The following is a 17,099-nucleotide window of genomic DNA, read 5'->3' as shown; positions in this document are numbered from 1 at the left end:
TAGAAACAATTTTTAAAAATCCTATGGGGTTTAAATAAAGAATTTTAAGACATATGACACCAATGGCATATAAATCACAAAATGGGACAGCTGGAGTTAAATGTGTTCTAACATCCTTTATTATATGGCAAAGATGAGAGTATGTTAGATATTAAGTCAAAAATGCATCTCGTAATCTCTAAGATAACTACCAAAAGCATTGTAATGATACATGTATCGAACTAATTATGTAAGATAATTTTAACCCCCCTCCCCAAAAAAAAACAAAAATGGAGAGAAAAATGGGGAGAATGGGATGCATAAAGTTTGAATATCAAGATAGAAAGAGACAATACCATGTTAATGGTAACCAAAAGAAAGTTAGAGTTAGCTCTGATTAATGTGAAGGAAAAAAAATCCCTTAACATGAAAGAGAATCACTTCATAATAATAAATTCTGGTTTCAGAAATAGTGTCACTGAAAGTCCGAGGTATTCACCCTCCCTTCTCTCAGGTCAGAATTTAATCCCTCCCTGTTTTCTCAATACCAAGAGACTGCTGAAAAATCTACTGTGCTTTAGAGGGGTATGTTTCTGCTTGCTTCTTAGTTTCCTGAAGTTCCCTTGAAGGGCTTGAGTCTAGAATCCGGTTCTCCACCCCTTTGTTTATAGCAGGTTCCAGCCCCTCACTTTTTGTCTCTGTAGCCCTTCAAGACTGCCAAAATCTCTTCTGGTTTTTCTGCTGCTAGTAACTGCCTCTGCCCTGCCCCCAGCCAGAATTCTGGTGCCTAAAGGGAAAAGCTGTGGCAGAATGTTGGCTCACTTCACTGCTGCTTGTTCCTTCCCAGAAAGTGTTTGTCCTCGGGTCTTAGTTGCCTCTTCAGCTCCCCAATAACTTCACTCTGATGTTTTTATTTTATCCAGCTTTTCTAATTGTCTCAGCTCCAATTCAGAAGTGGAAGTCTACTTTTTTTTGAACCTCAGATTCTTCTTCCTTAAACTGGGTATACCACCCTCACAGGGTGGATATGAGAGAAAGTAAAGCAAGATATTTATCTGATATTTATTGGTAGGATGATATGACCCTAAGATATGTGTGACCTTCCAAAAGGTCCATCCTCTATGCCATTATACAAATCCAGTATGTCAATATATCTTACTCACTGAAATATCTCATTCTCACCAGTTTCAAAAGATTTTTTTTTCATTTTGTTCCATGCTTACACACATAAAATTAAAGAATATATTTCTTCCTTTCATATACAATTTTCCTATTAAAAAAATGGACCCTGTAACTTGAAGGGAGGGACTGTCCCAGGACTAAACTATTATTTTCAATTTTTTATATTTCACTCTTTCTTTCCTTCAAAGTGACTCAAATTTATAGTGAGAGAGTAGGGTTGTGTGATAATAGAAGTCACTGAATTATTCTAAAATACCTGGATAGAAACTGTTCAGTGGGATATAGTTGTGAAATAGTAAAAGAGTCAAGGAAAAGTGACTCTCCATTATTCCAGGATTTAAATATTTCTCAAAAAATGGGAAAATAATCCCCTGTCTGTCTTCTGGGGTAATCACTTCTCCTTAAGGAAGCAGTAGTAACATCAGTGTGGCTCCCATTTTCACTTTCCAAAAGCTTTCTTCCTCAGCACCCTGGAAAAGAATTTGGCAGAGCCTTTGTCTTCTAACTTCTCTTAGGACAAAATACTTGGACTCACCAGTAGTCAGACAAAGCTAAAGGAGTCGATTTGGGGTGGGGGGAGAGTTAGAGGGTTGGTAAGTTATATTTGATTGTCGATTTTGAGGTCCAAGACATTGCCTCAGAAAGCAAAGTGTTCATCTCTCTTTAACTTAGCACTCATTGCTTACGATCACATTCTCATAAGGAAATTATATCTCACACAGAATTTGAAATTTATTATTTCAGTAACATATTCAGTAAATTTGGAAGTACTGTGTAACTGACCTCCAAGTAAGAAAAATGGCTGAAAGAAAAATGGTGTGATGGTCATGGCTTTAGACCTGTTGAAGATAGGATCTTTATGTAAATGTTATCCTGCCAGTATCTTTTAAAAAAGTCCCGAGAGTTGCTCTGTTTCTGTGTTGTTTTACACTGAACTTACTGTTTAAGAATATTTGTTCATTTTGGTTCTCTTCATTTAATTATTAGATAATGTGGTTGATATTATGGTGTATTTAGTACACAGAGTTTAATAGAACATCATTGTGGTAAACAAGAATTTGGTTCTTTGTCTACCATTCTCTTTTCTTCCAAAAAGCACCCAACAGTGACTTTTCTAAGACATGCAAATGTCTCCCTCTTGTTGAATCCCCAATCTGGACGTACTTGTTCGTACTTGTTTTAACACAATAGTAATCTGATCTCAGTTTGGCTATTCCATACCCAGATTTCTTAACCTTAGTAGACTTTTTCTGCTACCTGAGAGAATAAAATTTTTGTTTTAAATGAGATAGGAAATGAAAAACAAACCTGATATTCCCCCTTTTTTGTATTCATGTAATGTTTCTTTATTCGTCAATATTCTGTTAGATGTGGTTCTCTCATTGACATTTAAATGCTTAGGAGGTATTTTTATAGATGTTATAAAAGTTTGCAATATACATTACCATGATGGTTGGTTTATAAGCATTTTGATAATGTAATCATTTTAACCTTATAACAGCTTTTAAAACATTTACTTTAGGATGTGTGTAGGAAATACAGAGAAAGAGGTGGCTGGGTCAGCTCGCAGCCTGTATCATTTTTGTGGCTTATAAGAAATCCAGGACCTCAGATGCACTATTTTAGAAACTCAGTTTTTAATCAATGTACTTTCCAATGCCTTTTAATGAGCCTTTTTAATGGCTCAAAATATGCTCCAGCTAATTTGAAGCAGTGAAGACCAGTGAAATTCACTAATACGAATGTTTTTCTGTTTATAGTAATCTTAGCTTTCTCTGGCCTCAGAAAGGCAGTGTTCCTTCTGCCCAATCTTTAGCACTAGTTTTCTCCTCATAAGGATTAACTATTTGGGTCTTAATAACTCTCACTGGCATTTAATATAAAGTATCATTTTTATGTTAGTATCATTTTCAAAATACTGAGTACTACCAAATAATGTTTTACATGTGAAATTTGTGAAATAAGGATGACTACCCAGTATCTGCATGTGGAATGACTATCATTACATGACATATAACGTTTCACTTGTAATATTTCTGGTAATGGTTCTTTGAAGAAGCTTGGGAAGAAAATATCTGAAGGCCAGCTTTTGAGATACTTATATTGCAGATGTCACAGCGTCCCACCATCAATAAAGTATGAATTTTATGTTCTCTCCCCCCTCTTGTGGCTGTGTGTTTGTGTATGTGCATGTGTGTGTGTGTGTGATGCTTATCAGATGGAAAACGTTGCCATATTGTGCATATTAGAATTCTTATTTAGCTAAGCATTCAAAGATTATTCTTAGTAACTATTAATAAGGGCTATGAAGATTATTAGTTCTCATTTACCAGTTACAGCACACAACCTATCCAGGTGACAAAAGAAATATTAAAATTATGAAACTAAAAATGTTTTATTATCAATGACTATCAAATTTTGATTTGTTTATATTTATGAAAGTTCTTTTGAAATATGCAGAATCTTTTTTTTTTCCCCAGAATTACCCCTGGACTACAAATTTACAAGTTTCTCTTCAAACAATTCAAAAACAGCAGGCTATTATCCAAACCCTCCATTGGTCTTATCAAATGATGGGAAACTGACAACCAAATAAACTATGTTTACTGAAAAATGAAGTGAAGACATATGTACAGCAAATGTACTGTAAAAATGTTAATTTTCAAAAACTACTGTAAAATGCTTTATAGAAACAAATTCTTAATGAAGTGACCAAGAAATTGGTATGTTTTTCCATAGGTCTCCTTTCTATAGAGATCATCTTGATACCCAACAACTCTCATTATGTTAAAATCTCAATATCTTAGAACTGAAAAGAATCTTATTAATATTTTCTATACTAGCAGTTCTGAGATTAGAATCACCTGGGGATATATATACATACACATGCATATTTACACATTTGCCTAGACCAGTGGTTCTCAAAGTGTGTTCCCCAAACCACTAGCATAGCAGCACTTGCAAACTTGATAGAAATGCAAATTTACAGGCCCCATCCCAGACATACAGAATCAGAAACTCTGGGAATGGGACCCAGCAATCTGTGCTTAATTACAGTGTGGTTCACACTACTAAAGTTCAAGAACCATTGACTAGACCATAACCTGCAGACATTGGTTTAATTGGTCTGGGGATACAGATGAGCATTGATGTCTTTAATATGCCCCAGGAAAATGCAGCCAGAATTGAGAACAACTGATCTACACCTGTTGTTTCAACTTAAAGTTCAGAACACCAAGTCTAGTAAGATTAAATTATTTTAACTATGCTATTTTTGTGGTTACCAAAGCAAGGAAGTAGACATGATGTCTTCTGAGACTACACAGCCATAATGGGACAGGGATGATAGAGAAGCCAACTATTTCAGCCTCCAATGTTACCCATTAGGGTTTTTTTCCTCCCTAATAATGTTAAAGGCTGTTTACTTCACTCTAAGGCATGTATTCTCAGTGGGGCAAAAATTGGTTCTTGGGGTGAAAAAAATCTTAGTGTAATGCAATGGATTATGGTCCTCCATATCTCAACCCTACTCAATAAAATCTTATTCCTTAGTATTAATTTCTTAAAGTTAAATTTATTAAATATTTTTCTCCTAGGGCAGGGGGGTGGATAATGAAAAGAGAGGTTGAGAAAAATTGCTTTAAGAGGTTTTATAGTTATACTACAATCCAGGATTACTGTGTTCGATGTGCTAATGTATAGTCATATTAGTTGCTGTTTGCTGCAAGATGTTTGGACCCAGATAATGTTTACAATATAAATTCTTGGCTACTCTTTATGCTGTAATTTTACCCTGTCCATCATGGACATATCAGAAAACACTGGTCACCATCATTTTACTTGGATTGTAGCAGAGAATTTAACATATTGATGGATGCAATGAAGTTAAGTATTTTGTTAAATTTTTAAGTGCTCACATAATCCCAAATATATTGTGGGGATGAGTATCTCAGGGTAGGTAAACAGTTACTGATTTTTTTTCCTCAAAGTCAGTAGCTTTCTTCAATATCTACTAATAAATGTGATTGTCTTTGAAACTGAATTCCAAAATCTTACTGGAATATAATAAAGAGCATACATAATCAAGCTTAGGGCTTAAGTGAAAGATGCTGTTTCATGTAAACTTTCAGTAGACATTTGATTTCTTTTAAAAATAAAGCTGTTTTTCCTTATGCATGTTTATTTTGTCAATGGCAAAGAATAATACATCTTTAAATGCTTATAAACTGCTCTTGTTAATATGAAAAACGCGAACTCCAAGGTAAGAAGTTAATTGCATTTTTTTGGCCACTGAAGAGTGAAAAAAATTCACTCAAGTCAGAAGTTCTAGTCCTACTTTTACCAGTAGCTACCAAAGAAATCTGAACAAGTTACCACCTAATCTCACCTTAGTTTTTTCCATCTTGTCAAAAAGATGGTTAAGAGTTTATATCCAAGTTTCCTCCCACTTTTCTAGCAGAGTCAGTCAGTGCTTCTGTTGGACTGTAATTAGACTTTAAAAATTTTTTATTTGTTTCTAAAAAGTGTTTCTAATTGTATATGAAGAGTAAAACTAATCATCAAAAATGGTATATTTAAAATTTAAAAGAGGATATTAGAGAAGAAAAGCTGTATATTCTTTAATAAAGTTACATGAAATAAGAAAGGAAAATTGTGTTAACGGACAGAGGACTTAAATTTAATATTAGCATACAGGCCTATGAAGCCACCATCGTCCTGATACCAAAATAAGACAAAGACACTACCAAAAAGGAAAATTACAGGCCAATATCTTTGAAGAATATAGATGCAAAAATTCTCAACAAAATATTAGCATACCAAATCCAACAACACAGAAAAAGGATCCTACACCACGACCAAGTTGGATTCATCCCAGGGTCACAAGGATGGTTCAACATAACGCAAATCAATCAATGTGATACACCAGATCAACAAAAGAAAAGACAAAAATTACATGATCATCTCAATAGATGCAGAAGAAGCTTTTGATAAAATTCAACATCCACTCATGATAAAAACTCTTACCAAAGTGGGTATAGAGGGAAAATATCTCAACATAATAAAAGCTATTTATGACAAACCCACAGCCAATATAATACTCAATGGTGAAAAGCTGAAAGCCTTCCCACTAAAATCTGGAACAAGACAAGGATGCCCACTCTCACCACTTCTATTCAACATAGTATTGGAAGTCCTAGCACCAGCAGTCAGACAAGAAAAAGAAATAAAAGGTATTCAAATTGGTAGGGAAAAGGTAAAAGTGTCATTACATGCAGATGACTTAATACTATATATGGGAAACCCTAAAGACTCCACACAAAACTACAGGAGCTGGGGCTTCCCTGGTGGCGCAGTGGTGAGAGTCTGCCTGCCAATGCAGGGGACACGGGTTCGTGCCCTGGTCCAGGAAGATCCCACATGCCGCGGAGCGGCTGGGCCCGTGAGCCATGGCCGCTGAGCCTGCGTGTCTGGAGCCTGTGCTCTGCAACGGGAGAGGCCACAACAGTGAGAGGCCCGCATACTGCAAAAGAAAAAAAAAAAAACTACAGGAGCTGATAAACTAATTCAGCAAGGTAGCAGGATACAAGATTAACATACAGAAATTGGTTGCATTTCTTTACACTAAGAATGAAATATCAGAAAGGGATTGTAAACAAACAGTCACCTTTAAAATTGCATCAAAAAAAAAACCTAGGAATAAACCTGACCAAGGGAGTGAAAGACTTATATGCTGAGAACTATAAAACATTAATAAAGAAAATTGAAGATGATTCCAAATGGAAAGATATCCCATGATCTTGGAAGAATTTATACTGTTAAAAGGGTCATACTACCCAAAGCAATATACAGATTTAATATGATTCCTGTCAAGTTACCCATGGCACTTTTCCCAGAACTAGAATAATCCTAAAATTTTTATGGAGCCATAAAAGACCCAGAGTTGCCAAAACAAGGGAAAAGAAGAAAGCAGGAGGCATAACCCACCCAGACTTCAGACAGTACTACAAAGCTACAGTAATCAAAACAGTGTGGTATTGGCACATAAGCAGACAAATGGATCAATGGAACAGAATAGAGAGTCCAGAAATAAACCCACACACCTAAGGTCAATTAGTCTTCGACAAAGGAGGTCAGAATATACAATGGGAAAAAGACAGTCTCATCAGCAAGGGGTGTTGGGAAAGTTGGACAGCTACATGTAAATCAATGAAGTTAGAACACACCCTCACACCATACACAAAAATTAACTCAAAATAAATACTTAAGACATGACACCACAAAACTCCTAAAAAACACAGACAAAACATTCTCTGATGTAAATCATACCAGTGTTTCTTGGTCATTCTCCCAAGGCAATGGAAATAAAGGCAGAAATAAAGGGACAGAGTCAAACTTACAAGCTTTTGCACAGCAAAGGAAAGTACAATCAAAACAAAACACAACCTATGAAATGGGAGAAAATATGTGCAAACGGTGAGACTGACAAGGACTTAATTTCCAAAATATATTGGGTTGGCCAAAAAGTTCGTAACATCTTACAGAAAAAGCCAAGCAAACTTTTTGGCCAACCCAATACAAACAGCTCACACAACTCAACAACAAAAAAGCCCAATCAAAAAATGGGCAGCAGAACTAAACAGACATGTCTCCAAAGAAGACATGCAGATGGCCAACAGGCACGTGAAAAAACTCTCAATGGTGGTAATTATTAGAGAAATGCAAAGCAAAACTACAATGAGGTATCATCTCACACCGGTCAGAATGGCCATCATTAAAAAGTTTACAAACAACAAATGCTGGAGTGTGGAGAAAAGGGAGCCTTCCTACACTGTTGATGGGCATGTAAGTTAGTGCAGCCACTATGGAAAACAGTACGGAGGTTCCTCAAAAAAACTAAAAATAGAATTACCATACGATCCAGCAATCCCACTCCTGGATACATATCTGGACAAAACTATAATTCAAAAAGATACATATACCCCTATGTTCACAGCAACACTATTTACAATAGCCAAGACATGGAAATAACCTAAATGTCCATTGACAGATGAATGGATAAAGGAGATTGGGTGTATATGTATACAATGGAATACTACTCAGCCATAAGAAACAATGATATGCCATTTGCAGCAACATGCATGCAACTAGAGATTATCATACTAAGTGAAGTAAATCAAAAAGAGAAAGACAACTACCATATGATACCACTTATATGTGGAATCTAAAATATGACACAAATGAACCTATCTACAAAACAGAAACAGACTCACAGACATAGAGAACAGGCCTGCGGTTGACAAGGGATGGAGGTGTGTTGGAGGGATAGAGTGGGAGTTGGGGTTAGCAGATGTAAACTATTATATATATAGGATGGATTAACAATAAGGTCCTACTGTATAGCACAGGAAACTATATTCAATATCCTGTGATAAACTATAATGGAAAAGAATTTTTAGAAAATGTACATGCATAACTGAATCACTTTGCTGTACAGCAGAAATTAAGTACAATAAAATAAAATATACAATTTTTAAAAAATGTTTTAAATAAATAAAAGTCCTTTTTGTACATTTACTCCCTTCAATGAAGGGAGCAAACTGCTAACTTCATTTATGCAGCAAACATCATGATTACATATGTAACTTCAGGAGTATTTTAATCTGTAACTACGGAATTCTGTATTAATGAAAATAAGTGATTTTAAAAAAACCCTTCAAAGACCATCATGAATGGGTTAAGAATAACCTTCAATTGAATACTCATATAAATAGGGTTTTTGTTTTGTTTTATGCCAAATTTAGTACAGATGGCTGTGATACAGTGGAAGGTACCCTAGCTTGAAAGCACAATTTGTGATTTGCATCTTAGGCAATTTAGTTCAACTTTCTGAGCCTATTTTCTCAACTGTTTAAAAGGGGACAGTAAAACTGTCAGGATTATGAAGGTAACATAAGGACAAACATGGAAGTACCCTACTGTCACCTCAAATCTCTTCAGATTGTCAAGCCAGGGAATGCATATCTGACGCAAAATTGGGTATCGAAGGCTTAATTTGTGACTCTATGAGACTGGGAACTCAATGATTAGGAATATTGGTCATTTATGGGGGGGTTGTTTTTAATGATGAAAACTGATGTAAGGAAACGTGAGTCAACTGGAGGTAAAGCAGAAGCAAAAGCAGCAGGAGGAGTGATGTGGAGGAGTAGGGGGCCTGGTAAGGAAGGTCAGAGAAGACTTTGTGGGTGTCTGGCCTGAGCTGAATACCCAGAAAAATAGAAGAGAATGCCAGGGAAATTATGAAGTATGTCACTATTACTCATAGGGCAATAATGGCCCAAGCAGACCAAAATGGTAATACTTCTTGGGTGAAAAGGATGAGAGAAACTCTTTAACTGGTTTGGAGGTCTGATTTAAGAATAATTGGGGTCTAGAATTGAGGAAGAAAAACAAAAAGGCAATGCAAAGAAATGGAGCAGGGCTATATGAGTTAACCGATCGGGTGGTACGTGAATCCTAGACAATGTTAACTGAGTCTAATTTTATTAGACTAAACAGAACAGAAACCATGTTAATCTGTAACAAACGAGTAGCACCAGCCTACTAGGAAAATGAGTACTACTGGTTAGACTAAAGCTGATAGTAAACCAACAAAAATGATTTTCTGATTACATCCAGAACAGGATAAAGAGTTATGCTTGAAACAGATGGTCGACAAGGCAGAAATTAATCGCTGAATTGAAAAAGTAAAATGAACATTGTATAGGGAATTTAGGACTAAGATAGGTATAAAACATGCAAAAGAAACCTTAGCTCTCTAATACTTAAAGTTCTCCAGGCCTAGAAAAATTATACTTCAGCAAATAGAGCTTGCAAATAAATATTGCACCAAGAGTCAGCAAGTCTGTTTTAACTGTATGTTTAATTAACAATCTCTAATTCAAATCAGTAATTTGGGGGCATTTATGTCAAATCTCTGTTTAGATGGCTAAAAATATTCAGTGATTCATCTATGGAGACCTTGCAGCATTCATTGTTCTCTCTGCTACAGAGAATGCGGTATTCTTCATGTAATAGCTGCTGAAAAGCAAAACATTACTGGTAATTGACATTGTGATGTCTGATATCATGTTTCTAGACTTTATATTTGTCATAACTTTTTTGTTTTTCTTTCTTTTTAGAGCACTACACTGTTGTAGGAAAACAATTTAAGTAGTACTTAAAGAATAGCCAATGATTAATTCTTCCAAAAGTCTATCTTAAGCTCATTAAATAAAAGAATCAGCCCAAGGTGGGACATAGTTAACATAAATATGTAAGTAAACTATTATGGGGCATAGAGAATAATTTTCCACTGAAAACAGTATTTTAAGTGACAAAAATCAATATATGGTGTTTCAATTACCAAAACCTACACTGACTGTATAGGAAATATGTTTGTGAGTATGCACTTGGGCTTATTTACCATTTTTCACACAAAAAATCTTGGAAGGTGCACTATTGCCTTTTTTTTTTAAGGTTCAGGATGATACTTACTGTGACGACTTGATAACTTTAATGATTTTCCAACCACTTATTAGCCTAGACAAAACAGACAAGCCTTATTTATTTTTATTTTTTGGTGAAAACAAGAAATACAGCAGAGTAACAGATTTATTTTTCCTTTGAGCACATAGGAGAAGACTAAAGTACTATCTTTGTTTAGTTTGACAGAGCAATTCTACAAGTACTTACACTGGTTAGGAACACAGGATGTCAAGTACAATATTTACTGCTAGGCCAAGAAATATCAAGACAACAGTTAGGTTTTTCTGTTTGAGAACACTTCCACAAGACAGCACAGTTTCAAAGGTCACATTCAATTATATTTCTAAGAATAGAGCTATATAAGGAGAGAACAGAACAAGCTGATATATTAGGGAATATTCACAGAAGTCTTCATACTGCACAGGAAACAAGCCTGATATTTTTGCACACATTCTCAATTACAAGCAAAAAGCATGCCTGTAAATGTCAATTTTGCCAGAAAGCATAAATGGAGAAAGGAATTAACAGGACTTTACTCAAACACAGTGAAATAAGGAGCATACACCATTAATCGTTCACATATTCTAAAATAATACAAAACATTTAGACTTGCATTTTTGTGTACAAAAAACTACTGGTGAATTCGAGGAGTTAGGAAAAACTGAAGGAAAACGCAACTCCTCCCACCATCCTCTTTAAACATCAACCACTTTCATTCTCCCACCTCTCCTGGGAAAAACCTCAGGGGCCTCCCCTCCTACCCCTGACCCTACAGGGTTCCAGTCTTTCCTGTTTACCTTCTCAAGCCCAATCCACAGCAAGCTCATTTGTTTTCTGAGCTTTCAGTTTCTACAGCCTAGGACACCTTTCCCACTGCTCTGTGTCCAGACATCCCAAGACCCGCGGAGCAGACTTTCACACACACCCTTACCCCCAGGAGGGAGGCTTGGCAGCTCCCACAATGCAGTCTGCAGCCCGCTCCCTCATTTGTTAGGTCAGAAGCAGGGAAGGAAATGCAGAAGCTGAGGACTGAGAGCCAAGAAGGCCAGGCAGTAGGATGGAGGCTGTGGGACATCAGGGCAGTCAAAGAACAGTACAGAGGACACGAGTGACCCTCAAAATGCTGCCTTGGGGTTATTTCTAAGTGGTCCAAGGCCCAAAAAAGAATTTCCATGCTTAGAAAAGTGGAGTGAAACTACGTTTTGCTTGCCTTGGATCACAGCCTGCTCTGGGTCTGTCTTGAAGCCATTACTGTGAGGCCCTTCTGTCTCCTCTCAGCTTCTCACACTAAAGCTCAAGAAAACACACAGAAGGTTTTGGTAAATGGATGAGGAAGAGGATGGGGTTGTCAGAGTTGGCCCCAAAAAACAATGCCCGTAAGTAGGCAATTAACCTACAGGTTTTCCTTTGACATGTTTAGACTTTGCTAAAGGAAGTGAGGTGGAGACATGAGGGCAGAAGACAGCAATAAGAGATCTGGAGTCTGATGCACAGTACCTTTCTCCTTCTGGACACAATCAAAGGGAGGGCAAATTAAAAAGCCTGCTTTGCCAGTTTTCTTTTCCGTTTCTGAGCTGTAACTGCTTCTGAGAGGAAGAAGCGGTGCGGGGTGGGGGGTCGGGGAGGGAGACGTAGACAGAGACAGATGTATAACAGGCGCCACAGACTAGAAAGACCTCTTCGTCGGTGCCCCTGCCCTGGCAACTTTGTCATGTTCAGAATGGGTGCGGGAGGGGTTGAGAAGGGGATGCCTAATAAAGTTGCCTAGATTAAGGGTCGTTTGTCAGCTAGGGCTCAAAAAGGCTAACTGCTTGAAGGGACCCCCCCACCAGCTTTGCTTTGGACGCTGTGATATTATGACTGCCCAACCTGCCTGACAGCCAGTTGGGTTTATGGGTAGCCATTTGGGGGGCAGGGAAGGGGATAGTTCCTGTGTGCTACCCAGGAGCTTAAGTCTACAGATAGTTCCTGAAGAGGAAGGCGACAGTGCCTGTGCAAAGCTCATTCAGAAGGTTGAGTGCAGGTTCGGGTGGGCCGTATCACAGGCCTTCATACTCACCAGTATGTGATCACAATGCAGGGTGCCCAAAGGCATAAGACGACCAACATGATAACATAGACACCTGTCATGTTACCTCATTCATGCCTAGTAGCCACCCACCAGCCAGCTGCTGATTCTGCGAAAACCAGCAGCGTGGATGGCATGGACCCAGGAAGACAGTTGGAAACCAGTTATTGGTAGCCTGGAATGTTCAGTTTGGGTTGATGACTGGCATCATCTACATAAGCTTCATCTTGCAGCAGTGAAACTCAAAGATCTTGCCACAGAGTACATGGTATCAGGAGGACAGCCTGCATAAAGTATGAAGTACACCAGCTAAGTATTTGCAAAGGTATATCAAGCTTCTTTGTGGTAGACAACCACTTTAAAAACTGGGAGGAGGCTATCGTCAGACAGGGCCAAGGGCATGCAAAAGAAGGGAGTGCATATCTACAGTATCATGTGCTTGGCATAGAAGTAGTGGAAGGCCGTGCACTTGGAACATGTAACGATGCAGAACAGCAGGAAGGCTCAGAGGAAAAAGAGCATGGGCATATAAGCGATTATCTTGCCACTGATTTTTGAGGATTTAGAAGGACAAAAGGACAAAATAATCCAGTGTGAAGAGAAAGTAAATGGAAGACTACATGCTGTTGGCTAAGCACAGGTCCAAGAGGAGGTGGTAAGGAAACTTGTGCAGGAGCTTCTCACAGGGCAGGAGTTAGCCGGACTGGAACCTGAAGGTCCTGGAGCTCTCCACTGGCTGCCTTGCTGGGTCTCGAAATCCTCTGCGGGGCCCATCACCCATCAGGTAGTACTGGAGGGGATTGGGCCACAGTTCTGCTTTGATAATCTCTGCAATCCTGTCGAATTCTAGGAGGCTGTGGTCTGAGAACCAGTTGAAGAAACTGGGAATAGTGTTGCCTTCCCGGTTCCTGTGGATATGGGACTGGGGGTCTTGGCCCCGGTGCCAGCGGATTGGCGTGGAAAGAGACACCACCCGGCCAGAGGATCTGCGTTCATATTCCTTGACAAGCCCCTCATTTCGGAAGTAGGGGTTGCTCTGAAAGATGAACTTGAATTTGCAGCCTGCTCTGGGGTGTTTAAGCTCCTCCACTTCCAGATTGATCATGTACCTCATCATGTCTTCATCTTGGCCACTGATCATAGGTGACAGCTGGGGATGGTTGCGAAAGGCAGTGACCCAGAAACCTGGGATATTTTGGATGATGAAACTTCTGCGCTGCATATGGAGCCTTCGCATACGGCCAAACTTGCGCTCCAGCTGAAGGAAGGCCCTGTCAGCCTGAGCATTTACATTTGACAGCTCCTGATCGATGGCTTCCAGCGAATCCATGCAGTTATTGATCTTCGGGGCCCTGACCCGGGCCTCCTCCTTCGCTCCTCCTACCACCTTTTTCTCCTTCTGTATCACCTTCTTTTCCTCCACCACCACCTCCGCTACTCCCTCCTTTTCCGCTGCTGCTGAAACAGCGCACTTTTTTGTCGTCATTTCCTTGGCTTTCGCTCCAGGCATTATCTGAGACCCCAACCTCCCTGCGCCACAGGCTTCTAGAGCCTTCTCGACAGCAGGGCTGCGCAGCTCTCTACGCTGACAGCCATTTTTTTGGCTATTGTCAGCTGCCACCGAGGTGGAGGCAGAGGCTGCTTCCATGCCCTCGGTGGAAGCAGGAGCCTCTTTCTGGCCCGCTTTGGTCGCAACGCGGCCGCGACTCCCAGCAACCCGAATGCGGAGCGCAAGGCCACAGCCCGCGGGGTCCCGGGGCGCGCCTCCCTCTGCGGCGGTCTCCAAGCCGCCCTCACCTGTGTCCGCCATCACCAGGGTGGCCCCGGTTTCCTCGCCCTCACACTGCTTTAGGTCTGAATGTCCCGGGGCATGGTCGGGAGTAGCGAGACCGCAGGTTTTAGCGACAGGGAGGTTGTCGCCCTCATCCAGGCCGCTCATTTTGGTAGAAGTCAGACCTGCAGGAGGAGAAAGTCCGTTGTCCTCCGCCGAAGCCGCGCTCCGCCCCTCGCACCACCCCTCTTTTCCGCTCTGCGGGGATGCTGCTATGGCAACCGGTGACGTTAGGCGGTAGCGTCTCAACATCGCGCGAGAGGTCGTTGCGTCTTATGATTTTGCTAGTCAAGGATGTTTCTTTGTTACAAAATGTTATGAATTTCGTGAGTCTAGAAAAGATTTGGCTTGCATAAATGGTTACAGACCAAACTCGAGCAAGTGAGAACTGTGTGAATGTGGATTTCTAAGGCCCTGAATGAGTTTCTAAGGCACCTACTGTCTTTTAAAATACTTAACTGTTAAGAAAGGTTAGTTATTGTCTATTCAGTTCAGCTCATGGGGCCTCTCTTGTATAGTAAACTGGATTCAGCAATTCGCAGCCCTTCTTTAACGTACGGATTCATTGCTGTTACCAAAGAATTGAGATGAGCAGGTTTTGATTTCTAAGAAAAGTGTTGCTGTGTTAAATGTGATGATTTTTAAAAATTAGGAGCAGCTAAAAGGGAAGTTTCTCTCATCCTAAGAAGACATAATAAAGGATTATTTCAATTTGCCTTACAGATTTTAAAGTATATGTACTTTGGCAAACACCTTTGAAGCAACTGGACAATATTTTCACTTTCAACTGATGTTAGTAGCAAAATGTATTTTCCTCACTTAGAGGTGACGCACACACGTGGCAAGGGTGCAAATTCAGCCATTAAGCATTACTGGAAGAAACGTAATCAAAGGGGATTTTAATTTCTGAAAGTATACATATTATATAGTGCTTACTCTCGGGTTGTAATCTTAATCTGAAGAGTTCCTGCTTCAGAATGGCTGTGGGCATGAAGCCAGCAATTTTGCCGAATTTTTCTTCTGTGATAATTCACTGCAGGGCAGAAGCCATGATCAACTGTTTGCAGGCACCGGAGCTACTAATTGTCTTAATTAAAATATTTTAAGTAACATTTAAAGAGTTAATGTTAAAATATTTGAGAAAGAAAACTTGTTTATTCGGGTCAGTTCGTTCATACATTTCATTTGATAGTGTTATCACTACTATCTGTTCTGTTTGTTGAAGTGTGAAAATACTGGTGTTAATCCTTAGGAAAATGCAAGAAAAAAAGGAAAACTTAAATTTGCATATTTTTGTTTAAAGTCTTAAATTCATATTAGAAAAATGATTATAACTCTTTGTAATAGAAATTCCACTACAAAGCACCCCAGATTATGATCACTTTCAAATAAGGACTCAGAAGAGATTCGTTAGAAGTAAAGATTTAGGGGCAAAGGATTTCGAGAATATCAGCAGTTATATTGAGACTTCTGGTGAAGGAAGTAATGCAGACCTGTACAGCTAATAATGAGGTGCTGATGGAAAGATACAGGCAGACATTACAGAGAAACAGCCTGGCATCCAGCTTCATAGTTTAGCTCACAAAGGTTTTCCAGAGAGTCCATAAACACTTAAGATATTCAAGGACAGACTGTCCATATTGACTGCTGCCAGCTAATCAGTTATGCCATTAAAAAAAAAAAAATGTGCAAACAAGGTTCACTCTTCCCAGACTATAATTATTTTTCTCTCTCCTCTTTCCACTTTTAATAAATCCTGTTTTTGCCTTTGTGGGGTGAAATCAATCTATTTATTTATCCTGCTCATAAACAAGGAAACGGCATGCTACAATTAAGTGACTTTGAGTTTTTCTTTGACACTACTCTGCCTTGTTTCTTTTCTTAAAGAATCTTTTCACTGTTGAGGGATTAATTCTCTTGGATTATAACATGAGCCAATAGACAGAGAAGCAAATGCTGAGTGAAAGTTACTTTGCCATGCAGGAAAGAAAGAGTTTGCTATTTGGAACATAAAATTAGAAAATTACATAAGGCTACTACATGTGAACTTTTTGCTCTTGTTGTATGTACTGAATTTTTTTTTACTATTTTTATACAATTTTTAAAGGTTATACTGCATTTACAGTTATTACAAAATATTGGCTATATTCCCTGTGTTGTACAATACATCCTGTAGCCTATCTTACACCCAATAGTCTGTACTTCCCACTCCCTCATCTTTATATTTCCCCTCCCCCCACCCCCACTGGTAACCACTAGTCTGTTCTCTATATCTGTGAATCTGCTTCTTTCTTGTTATATTCAGTAGTTTGTTATATTTTTCAGATTCCACATATAAGTGATATCATACAGTATTTGTCTTTCTCTGTCTGACTTATTTTACTTAGCATAATGCCCTCCAAGTCCATCCATGTTGCTGCAAATGGCAAAATTTTGTTCTTTTTTATGGCTGAGTAGTATTCCATTGTGTGTGTGTGTGTGTGTGTGTGTGTGTGTGTGTGTGTGCGCGCGTAT

The 17,099-nt window shown here is 38.9% G+C and overlaps 2 protein-coding genes across 3 annotated transcripts in view; one reads left to right on the top strand and one right to left on the bottom strand.

Annotated features, from left to right (window-relative positions):
• Positions 1–5,333, top strand: part of NT5DC1 (5'-nucleotidase domain containing 1) — a 122,492-nt gene extending 117,159 nt beyond the window's left edge. For both annotated transcript variants that reach the window (XM_024756674.1, XM_024756672.1), the window contains exon 12: positions 3,642–5,333. In XM_024756674.1, coding sequence (XP_024612442.1) covers positions 3,642–3,757 — 116 coding nt within the window. In that variant the 3' untranslated portion in view covers positions 3,758–5,333. The remainder of the gene's footprint in view (positions 1–3,641) is intronic.
• A 5,419-nt stretch (positions 5,334–10,752) lies between these two features.
• Positions 10,753–14,754, bottom strand: TSPYL4 (TSPY like 4). The gene is made up of 2 exons (XM_024756675.1): positions 13,439–14,754; positions 10,753–13,038 (listed from the first exon to the last, which is right to left on the bottom strand). Exon 1 carries the CDS (start codon positions 14,691–14,693, stop codon positions 13,449–13,451), a length of 1,245 nt encoding a protein of 414 aa, XP_024612443.1. The 5' UTR covers positions 14,694–14,754; the 3' UTR covers positions 10,753–13,038; positions 13,439–13,448.
• Between the last annotated feature and the right edge of the window lie 2,345 nt (positions 14,755–17,099).

The sequence above is a fragment of the Neophocaena asiaeorientalis genome, unplaced genomic scaffold (genome assembly GCF_003031525.2).
Source record: "Neophocaena asiaeorientalis asiaeorientalis breed wild unplaced genomic scaffold, Neophocaena_asiaeorientalis_V1.1 scaffold125, whole genome shotgun sequence".
Lineage (NCBI taxonomy): Eukaryota > Metazoa > Chordata > Mammalia > Artiodactyla > Phocoenidae > Neophocaena > Neophocaena asiaeorientalis.
This window is presented reverse-complemented; position numbering and strand designations above follow the sequence as displayed.

Excerpts from the sequence above, each read along its gene's own strand:
- TSPYL4 (XM_024756675.1), bottom strand. The coding sequence starts at position 14,693 with ATGAGCGGCCTGGATGAGGGCGACAACCTCCCTGTCGCTAAAACCTGC.